At 42.0% G+C, this 11,141-nt stretch overlaps 1 protein-coding gene across 1 annotated transcript; it reads left to right on the forward strand.

Moving 5' to 3' along the window:
- The first annotated feature begins 5,652 nt into the window (after positions 1-5,652).
- Positions 5,653-6,567, forward strand: LOC141050093 (olfactory receptor-like protein I9). Its single transcript, XM_073546923.1, has one exon. It carries the CDS (start codon positions 5,653-5,655, stop codon positions 6,565-6,567), a length of 915 nt encoding a protein of 304 aa, XP_073403024.1.
- The last annotated feature ends 4,574 nt before the right edge of the window (positions 6,568-11,141 follow it).

The following is an 11,141-nucleotide window of genomic DNA, read 5'->3' on the forward strand; positions in this document are numbered from 1 at the left end:
AAGATAATTTTTGTGGAAAAAATATGATTTTTTAATTGTACGGCTGTATGTTATAAATTTCTGTGAAGCCCTTGGGGGGTTCAAACTTCTCACCACACATCTAGATAAGTTCCTTGGGGGGGTCTAGTTTCAAAAATGGTGTCATTTGTGGGGGGTTTCTACTGTTTTGGTACATCAGGGTTTTTCCAATCGCGACATGGTGTCCGATCTCATTTCCAGCCAAAAACGTCAAATGGCGCTGCTTCCCTTCCGAGCTCTGCCATGCACCCAAATAGTGGTTTACCCCCACATGTGGGGTATCAGCGTACTCAGGACAAATTGCACAATAACTTTTAGGGTCCTGTTACCCTTGGGAAAATAAAAATTGGAGGTGAAAAGATCATTTTTGTGGAAAAAATATGATTTTTTAATTGTACCGCTGAACGTTATAAACTTCTGTGAAGCCCTTGTGGGTTCAAAGTTCTCACGACATATCTAGATAAGTTCCTTGGGGGGTCTAGTTTCCAAAATGGGGTCACTTTTGGGGGGTTTCCACTGTTTAGGTATATCAGGGGCTCTCCAAACGTGACATGGCGTTCGATTTGAATTCCAGCCAATTTTGCATTGAAAAAGTCAAACGGCGCTCCTTCCCTTCTGAGGGAATCAGCGCACTCAGGACAAAATGCACAATAACATTTGCAGTCCAATTTCTCCTGTTACCCTTTGTAAAATAAAAAAAATTGGACCTGAAGTATTTTTTTTGTGAAAAAAAGTTAGATGTTCATTTTTTTAATTATTCAAAAAATTCCTGTGACGCACCTAAAGGGTTAATAAACTTCTTGAAAAGTGGTTTTGAGCACCTTAAGGGGTGCAGTTTTTAGAATGGTGTCACTTTTGGGTATTTTCTATCATATAGACCTCTCAAAGTGGGTTCAAATGTGATGTGGTCCGTAAAAATAAAATGGTGTTGCAAAAAATGAGAAATCGCTGGTCAATTTTTAACCCTTATAACTTCCTAACAAAAAAAAATTTGGTTCAAAAATTGTGGTGATGTAAAGTTAACATGTGGGAAATGTTACTTTTTAAGGGCATAGAAATTCAAAGTTGGAAAATTGCGTAATTTTCAAAATTTTCGCCAAATTTCCGCTTTTTTCACAAATAAACGCAAGTTATTTGAATGAAATTTTACCACTAATATGAAGTGTCACGAGAAAACAATGTCAGAATCACCGGGATCCATGGAAGCGCTTCAGTTATTATCTCATAAATGGACAATGGTCAGAATTGTAAAAATTGGCCCGGTCATGAATGTGCAAACCACCTTTGGAGGTGAAGGGGTTAAAATGGATATCAGTCATGAGATGTAAAAAGTGAAGTATTTTTCATTGTACTATACCGCTATTTCTCTGCCGTATCAGAGCATCATGAGTTGTGGTATATGTTAAAGGGGCGCACTGACACTCTTTGGCCCAGGGCACATGAAAACCTGGAGCCAGCCCTACCCCTCCACAACTTTAGCCAAATAACCCCCAGTTTTCAGTGCGTTACTATTATTATAAAGTAAATTAAGGTTGAAAAGCTTCAGATATAAGAATTGATGTTTTTGCCATTCAAATGGGCACTGTAGGTGTGTTTCCTGTCCTCCACTCCCTGCCGACTTTTCTTCCCCATTGACTTGCATTGGGTTTCGTGTTTCAGTCGGCCTTCGACTTTTCACGATAATCGGCCGATTTCGTTCGACCCGACTTTTGCGAATGTCGGATTTCATGAAATCCGACTCGACCCCCAAAAAGGCAAAGTCGCTAATCTCTAGTTATGTGTACTGGGTGGGCAAAAAGTCTTTTCATCTCTATATGATGGCGGTATCATTTGGACAGAGACATTGAAGGTTAACGTGTTCTGTGCTGCTACTGGCAGTCTAATGTTTGGCAAGGGTGTCCATGATGCCCATAATATACTTTTAAAAAATCTACCCCCCAAGACTTTAAGAGTCCCTCCTTCAGAAATGAAACAAGATGTGTCTCCTTATGTGTCACACACCACATGTCCAGCTAGGGTTGGTAAATGTTACAATGACATTTCCCAGTGAAAGCATTAGTATTGGTTGAAAGCAATGTGAATGTTGAAAAACGCATCAAAAACATTGCATAAGAACATAGCAAAAGTCGTGGAGGAACATTTTGGAGAAAAGAAAGGCTTAAATATGGAAATTCATGTAAGCGAAACATTTTAAATTTTACCACTCAAAGGGCAAAATCTTCTATTCTTAGAGTCATCTTGAACTATGGAAATGTTTAGGAAGTGAAATAAGTTTTATGTCAGTTGCTGTAATATATTGAAGTTGTGTAAAATTCTAATACATACATGTAAAGTTGAGAAAAATTATTCTTAAGACCTTGGATCAATGGCCGCGTTACTTGTCTGGGTCCACTTACCACCTGTTACTACATCTTGACATGCTTGGCATCACTTCTGATCACTAGCCCTTGGTGCCTCTTGTATGTAGCACACAGCTATAATGAGGTCATCAATGTCTATCCTACTCGTCAGAAGAGGTGGAGGGGAAGCCATCAAGTAGGAATCGCTTTGCAGGGCTCCAGTTCAGCAGCCATGGTCATCCAACTTGGCCGCTGGACCAGAGTAATTTTAATCTTTTTGCTCAGTCCTACATACTTGCATTGTTTTTCTGTCATGTCTAATACATTTTGTGGTGTCTTTATGGCAGAAATTTACTAAGACTTGTACAGTTATATTATTGTATTTTAATGGTGATTGATGCAGTAAACGTCGTCCTTTTATCAAAATATTTCTGCATCAAATATATTTTTGACATGTTTATAATATGACAGAATCCTGCTTTTATGATTGAGATTAGTTTGAACATTCGCCCTGAATCATCAGTGTATTTTTTCCACTTTTCTGTAGTAAATCTTCCTTTTCCATCTTTATCTCTGTTTTGCGCCATTTTTTAAAGTTGTCTTTCTGTTTACGTATTTTACAAATTTCGCTTTGGTTATTCAGATATAGACAGAATTATAGAGTGCGACTTTTTCTAATTGACGCCTTTGCTTCTTTTTTGGCACATCTCATGCAAGTCCCTGTCTGAAGTAGGGTTTCTGGAATAGTTTTTAATCTGATCCATTTTTTGACCAATGTGCAACTTTTTAAAGAGTTTGTGACTTTTGGAGTTCAAAAATCAGTTTTAGACAAAAATAGAACGCATTGTTATTTTTATTTTGTGCCAAAATCATGGATGGTGTGCGTCATTTTAATACATTTGGCAAAATAAATTAAGAAATCAAGTTTCATAAGTCAAGAAAGAGAAGTGACCTCAGTAAGTAGCAAGTGAAAAATCAAGGCCATGGTTTTCTGATCAATACAGCTGACGAAACAGCAGAGGTTTTCAACAATTTAATAGTATGAAATTTTGGAACATTTGTAGCAAATTATCCCCCAATCACATCATACCATGAACTTGCCTCTCTCCACGACTGCATCTAGCTCACTCTCTGATTTTGAACCAGTCACAGAAGAAGAAGTAAGCAGGTTCCTTGCATCTTCTCGTCCAACGACTTGCACCAGTGACCAATTTCCATCACATCTCCTCCAGTCCCTTTCCCCTGCTGTCACCACTCACCTATCTAAAATATTAAACCTCTCTCTCTTCCGGAATCTTTCCTTCCACATTTAAGCATGCCATCATACATCCACTACTTAAAAAAAATCCCTCGACCAAAACTGTGCCGCTAACTATAGACCTGTATCTAATCTTCCCTTCATTTCTAAACTCCTGGAACGCCTGGTCCACTCCCGTCTTATCCGCTATCTCTTTGATAACTCTCTTCTCGACCCTCTCCAATCCGGTTTCCGCTCTCTACACTCTACTGAAACTGCCCTCACTAAAGTCTCTAATGAGCTACTAACAGCTAAATCAAATGGTCATTACTCCATGCTAATTCTCTTGGATCTCTCTGCAGCATTTGACACTGTGGATCATCAGCTCCTCCTCACTATGCTCCGTTCCATCGGCATCAAGGACACCGTTCTCTCCTGGTTCTCCTCCTATCTCTCTGACCGCTTGTTTACTGTATCTTTTGCCGGTTCCTCCTCTCATCTTCCACTTACTGTTGGGGTTCCTCAAGGATCAGTCCTAGGTCCCCTCCTCTTCTCTTTGTACACTGACCTTATTGGTCAAACAATCAGTAGATTTGGTTTCCAGTTCCATCTCTATGCTGATGACACCCAGTTATACACTTCTTCTCCTGATATCACGCCTGCCTTTTAGAAAATGCTGGCGATTGTCTAAACGCTGTGTCTAACATCATGTCCTCACTATATCTGAAACTGAACCTGTCAAAGACTGAACTCCTCGTGTTTCCTCCCTCTACTAATGTACCTATACCTGACATTGCCATTTCTGTGTGTGGTTCCACTATTACTCCCCAGCAACATGACCGCTGTCTTGGGGTCATACTTGACTCTGAACTTTCATTCGCCCCCCACATCCGATCACTGGCTCGCTGTTGTTATCTGCACCTCAAAAACATTTCTAGAATTCGCCCTTTTCTTACTTTTGACTACGCAAAAACTTTTACTGTTTCTCTTATTCATTCTCATCTCGGCTATTGTAACTCTCTTCTAATTGGTCTCCCTCTTACCAAACTCTCCCCTCTCCAATCTTTCTTTAATGCTGCTGCCAGGATCATATTCCTCGCCAATCGTTACACCGATGCCTCTACCTTGTGCCAGTCATTACACTGGCTACCCATCCACTCCAGAATTCAGTATAAACTTATTACCCTCACCCACAAAGCTCTTCATGGCTCAGCACCACCCTACGTCTCCTCCCTTGTTTCAGTATACCACCCAACCCACGCCCTCCGTTCTGCTGATGACCTGAGGTTAGCATCCTCAATAATCAGAACCTCCCACTCCCATCTCCAAGACTATACACGTGCCGCGCCAATTCTTTGGAATGCACTTCCCAGGTCAATACGATTAGTCCCCAATCCCTACAATTTTAAGCGTGCCCTGAAAACTCATTTGTTCAGACTGTTCTATCGCCTCAGCACATTAACCCAATCTATCCCTGTGTGGCACAGCCAAAAGTTTTACCATAACCAGATTCCCCGCATCATGTTCCCACATGCTTTATGCATCCATTAGCCCTCTGTGTCTGTACTGTTACACGCTTAACATTATGGCTGGTCCACACAATCAGGGCAACTGTTACCACCCACCTTTCGTGTCTACCTCTTCCTTATAGACTGTAAGCTTGCGAGCAGGGCCCTCACTCCTCTTGGTATTTGTTATAATCTACTGTATGTGATTATTGTTATGCTGTAATGTCTATTGTCTGTACAAGTCCCCTCTGAAATGTAAAGTGCTGCGGAATATGTCAACGCTTTAGAAATAAAATTTATTATTATTATTAGCAAATCAATTTGACAATATTGCCAGAACATACAGAACATAGGTAAGATTGCACTGATTTTCCATTTTTTCGCATCCTTGTATTTTTAAGAAAATGTAATATTCTCCAACATAAACTTTTCCTGATCAAGCACTACGTCCTTAATAATTGCACATTAAAAAGCATCCCGGTGTAATGCTAAATGTAGGTTTATAAAATTTAAGATAAAAATTAATTTTGGATTTTGTTTTTTTCCTTGAATGCAGGAGAACAATGTTACTTCACTCAATGAGTATTTTCTTTTAGGATTTCAAGTCAGCCAGAATTGTAGATTATTCCTGTTCTGTCTTCTCCTGGTGGTTTACTGTGGGACAATATGTGGGAATCTCCTGATCATCACCCTGGTGTCCACCAGCAGATACCTCCACACTCCAATGTACTTCTTCATCTCACAACTGTCCATCAGTGACATCTTGTTACCCACAGACATTGTCCCCTACATGTTTTATATTTTACTCAATAATGGGGCGACCATTACTTTTTTTGGCTGTATGGCCCAGTTGTATTTCTTCTGTACTGTAGAAACATTTGAATGTCTTCTTCTCACGGTGATGTCCTATGACAGATTTGTTGCCATCTGTAATCCCCTTCAATACGTGTCTATCATGACAAGTTCATTGTGTGTGAATTTGGTCATTTTGTTTTGGTTTCTCTGTTTTTTCATTGCATTTATTGACACATTATCGGCATCAAGGTTAAAGTTCTGCGGACCGAATATCATTGACCATTTCTTCTGTGATCTGGTTCCCTTACAGGATATTGCCTGTTCTGATACATTTCCTTTCAAACTACAAACATATTTGCTAAGTTTTCCACTACTGGTTGTTCCCATACTAATAATTGTTATTTCTTATGGTAACATTGTCCGCGCTGTTTTGCAAATTCAATCCAATATCAGTAGACACAAAGCCTTCTCCACCTGTAGCTCCCACCTCATCGTGGTCTCCATATTCTACCTGACTCTGTTCAGTGTGTATATTCTCCCAACAAGTGAGCAAACATCAGAAGTTAATAAAATCATGTCCTTACTATACACTGTATTTACGCCATTTATCAATCCCATTATTTATAGCTTTAGAAATAAAGACATTAAGAAAGCCATGCAATATCTCTAATTCAATGTTTTTGTCTTAAGAGAAAGTAGTCTATGCTGGCAAAGGATCAGTAAAATAGATCTAATAGCTTGGAAATTGATTTTTAACGGCCATTTTGACAAACAGTACAGTTTTCATTTAGTCTAATGCTCTGAAGAGATTTGGCAAACTTCAAATAAAGATGCTTCAAAAATTGACTTCTCAAGTCAGATAATTCTGTTTTTGCAGAAATCTGTAGTGACTCTTCATGGGGTTCTACAGGATAGATATTTGAGGTTATAAGTATAACTAATTTAATTTGGAAGACCTTTTTTAGATTCTGACTAGTGATGGACAAGCACTAAAATGCTCAAGTGCTCGTTTTTCGGGTCGAGCAAATTGGAAAACTCTGGTACTCGGACAGAACAACGAGCCCAACGTAAGTCTATAGGAGACCAAGCATTTATACCGCGATTCCCTCTGGGGGTCCTTTTAAGGTCTTAAAAACATCAGAAAATTATGGAAACACTGCTCACATGACACAGGGACATAATGGGGATCGCCCCTGGAAGAATTCCTGACTCCTAGTTCACAGCTTTAAACAATTTTTTCAGAGTTTCATGCCATTTTTACCAGTGCAGTGCACCAAAAATCACACCAAAACAAAACCAAATGGATTTTGCTGGGAAATATGTTAAGGCAAAATAATTAACCACAGACCAAAATGTTCCTCCACGACTTTTGCTATGTTCATATGCAACGTTTTTGATGCGTTTTTCAACATTCACATTGCTTTCAACCAATACTAATGCTTTTACTGGGAAATGTCATTGTAACATTTACCAACCCTAGCTGGCCATGTGGTGTGTGACACACAAGGAGACACATCTTGTTTCATTTCTGAAGGAGGGACTCTTAAAGTCATGGGGGGTAGATTTTTTAAAAGTATAATATGGGCATCATGGACACCCTTGCCAAACATTAGACTGCCAGTAGCAGCACAGAACACGTTAACCCTGGTCATCTTGTGGCGGAGAAGGAGGAGATATTGATGAAGGCCTCATTAAAAACTAGGCCCATTGTTAAGGAGCGGGTCTCCTAGACTTGTAACACCCATACACGCAGTGCATGAGCTGACAAACATTTCCCCATGGGGGGTACATTTTTTAAAAGTATACTATGGGTATCATAGACACCCTTGCCAAAAATTGGACTGCCTGTAGCAGCACAGAACACATTAACCCTGGTGATCTAGTGGCAGTGGATGATGAGACATAAAGATAAATCATACTGAAATCAAAAAAATAAATTAAAAATGTGAATTCACCTATGAAAGAAAATAACAAAAGGGAGGGGCGAACACAGTTTCACAGATATGAAGCCAGAATGTGTCCAACGAGATATGTTTGTCCCTAGCAACAGCTCAGAGAGAGGGATATGAATAAAAATATATTTTGAATCGTGGAATACGTTCACCCTAGTGTTCTACTGGTTGTGGATGATGAGGATGAGGATAAGAAAGAGGATAACACCAAACAGACCCAATCAGGAAGCGGATAACCATGTATGATTGTGAAGAGGTGCATGAGAATACACCTCCCTAACCAACAAAAAAATAATTTGAGGTTATGTTTTGATGTTTTCATTCGATGGTGTACAGAGGTCTTACCCTAGTCAGCCTGTCAGCATTTTCAGTTGACAGGCAGATGCACTTATCTGTTATTATTCCACCAGCGGCACTAAAAACCCGCTCTGACAAAATGCTAGCAGCAGGGCAGACCAGGACCTCCAAGGCGTCGAGAGCCAGTTCCTGCCATGTGTCCAGCTTGGATAACCAATAATTAAAAGGCACAGATGAATCCCGGAGGACATTTGTACGATCTGCAAGGTACTCCCTCACCATCTTTCCAAACATTGCACTTCTTGTGACACCATCCCTTGCCTCTATGGTGGCACGATGTGAGGGTCTGAGAAAACTGTCCCAGAACTTTGCCATTGTTCCTCTGTCTAAGCTGGATTATACTTCTGTCTCTCTTGCTTGGACTCCTTGGCTGTACAACAAACTCTGACATCTGCTGCCAGCGTTCTCACATGGGGATTTTTAATGTAATTCTGCTACAAGGGCCCTGTGGTACATCTGTACACCTCTCTGCTTCTGGAATAAGAGATTGAAAGTTTTCATTGTAGCGTGGGTCTAGAAGTGTCCCCAACCAGTAATGAGTGTCCCGAAAATTTGTATAATGCAAGGGTCACGGGAAACGCAGCACAACATAAAGTCAGCCATGCAAAGTAGCTTCTATTTTTCCTCCTCCTCCTCATTGTCAACCAATCCACATTGCGATTACATGAGGCTGGGCTGAGTGTAATCACCCTGTATGGTTCCTTGCTCCATGTATTCATGCTCTGCCTGCAATGCATCATCTCTAATTGCGAGCAGAGAGGTTTTCAGAATGCTGAGAAATGTGATGGTGACGCTAATTATGGCATCATGGCCGCTCACCATCTTGGCACAGTCCTCAAAGTTCTGGAGGATGGTACATATCACTGACATCCATGTCCACTCCTGAGGTCTTATGTGTGGAGTCTCAACTGAATATCAATGGCCATGTTGATGCTGATAGTCAACAACTGCCCTCTTCTGCTCACAAATCCTTTCCAACATATGCAATGTAGAGTTCCAAGGTGTGGAGACATTACACACCAGTCGGTGTGCCCAAAGATGCAAACGCTGCTGAAGTCCGGCAAGTGCGGCTGAAGCTGTAGCTGTCTTTCTAAAATGGGCAGATAGACAGCGTACTTTCACTAGCAGATCCGGCATCTCCAGGTAGCTTTTGAGAAAACGATGAACCACGAGGTTATGCACATGAGACAGGCAAGGTACTTGTGTGAGTTCACCTTGCCTTAGAGCCGCCACCAGGTTTCGGTCATTGTCACATACGACCATGCCTAGCTGTAGGTTCAGCGGTGTCAGCCAAATATCTGACTGCTCTTTCGGCACTGTCCACAATTCTTCTGCACTGTGCGGTTTGTCATCTATGCAGACTAGCTTCAGCAGAGCCTGTTGCTGCTTGGCTGAGGCAGTGCTGCAGTGCTTCCAGCTTCTGACTGATGTGTTCATTTCAGAGATGGAGGCTGAAGAAGAGGAGGAAGAGGTGCAGGAGCTGTAGACTGTGGGGGGTAATCCTGATTGAAGTAGGGCCTGCAATCCTCGGCGTGCGGAGGATGTGTTACATCCCAAGGTCCTACTGGGTCGTGGATTCCACTATGTTAACCCAATGTGCCATCAGTGAGATGTACCATCCCTGCCCACAGGCACTTGTCCACGTGTCTGTGGTTAGGTGGACTTTACCAGTAACAGCATTGTTGAGGGCATGGGTAATGTTGCGGGACACATGCAGTGTAATGCTGGTACGGCACAACAAGACAAATAGTGGCGACTGGGGACTGAGTACCTTTGGACAGCCGCCATCAGGTTGCGGAAAGCTTTCGTCTCAATGAGCCTAAAAGGCAACATTTCGAGCGCAAGCAGACGCAAAATGTGCTATTTAAGTACTGTGGCCTGTGGGGCATTGGCTGGGTATTTCCATTTGCGTTCCAATGACTGGGGTATAGACAACTGAAGGCTGGGCTGGGAAAAGGACATGGACAAGCTTGGTAATGGTGCTGGGCCCTAGGTATCTTCAAAGGCACAATCAACTAGGGATTTTCTTGGATGTGAAACAGTGGAAGAAGCAGCATTGTCACCTGCAGACAGTGTTCCTGGAGCCTGGGGTTCGGACCAGAAAGTCGGGTTCTTTGCTGCCATGTGCCTAATCATGCTGGTGGTGGTCAGGCTGGTAGGCTGGTGAGGTGGTCAGTGCTGAAAATGGCCTGTTTGGGGTTATCAGCAGCGTCTTTAAAAAATAACCAGACTCGGGAAGATCTAACAGAAGGAATGGCATCTTCTGTCCTGTTGGTGATACAAGGAATGGATGCACGCCTTCTGTCTGCGGTCACCACACTGCTTCTTCCTGCCTGTTGGGGAGATATGCCTCCTTCCCCATGTGTGCTGCTGTCCTCTCTCTGCATGTCCTTCTGCCAGGTTTGTTTAGTCACTCTGTCATCCACCACCTCATCTTCCACATCCACACCCAGCTCCTCCTCCTGACTTTCTGGCAATAGGGTATCATCATCATCATTTGTGCATCGCTACATGGAATATCATCTGCCCTGCTTCCAGTGGAGCGTGCGAGAGGCATGAATCTCCAAATGGATAGCTTAACAACTCTTTGGATTGTTCAAGTGTCAGGTGACCTTTTGAAAGAAGGTGGGTGTGGTCACCACCTGCATCAGCAAACTCAACAGCAATGTAATTACACCAGCCACCAACGGGGGGAAAAACTTACATTAACCCCCGATGGCCTGAAAGGAAAAAAGTTTTAATGTGAGAATCAAATCTGCCACGGATCCAAAAATGGATCGTGACAGTACCTCCCCTTCAATGAGGGGCTTTTGGACCCTCAAGACCAGACCTCACCAGAAAACAATCAACAATGAGAACGCCTCGGTCAACCAGAGTTCACCTTGGCCATGCCCTGACCCTCAGGTATATGGTGAGCGCAGTCAGATGGAAGTGA

The sequence above is a fragment of the Dendrobates tinctorius genome, unplaced genomic scaffold (assembly GCF_039654945.1).
Source record: "Dendrobates tinctorius isolate UK_male_01 unplaced genomic scaffold, ASM3965494v1 ptg000151l, whole genome shotgun sequence".
Lineage (NCBI taxonomy): Eukaryota > Metazoa > Chordata > Amphibia > Anura > Dendrobatidae > Dendrobates > Dendrobates tinctorius.

Excerpts from the sequence above, each read along its gene's own strand:
- LOC141050093 (XM_073546923.1), top strand. The coding sequence starts at position 5,653 with ATGCAGGAGAACAATGTTACTTCACTCAATGAGTATTTTCTTTTAGGA.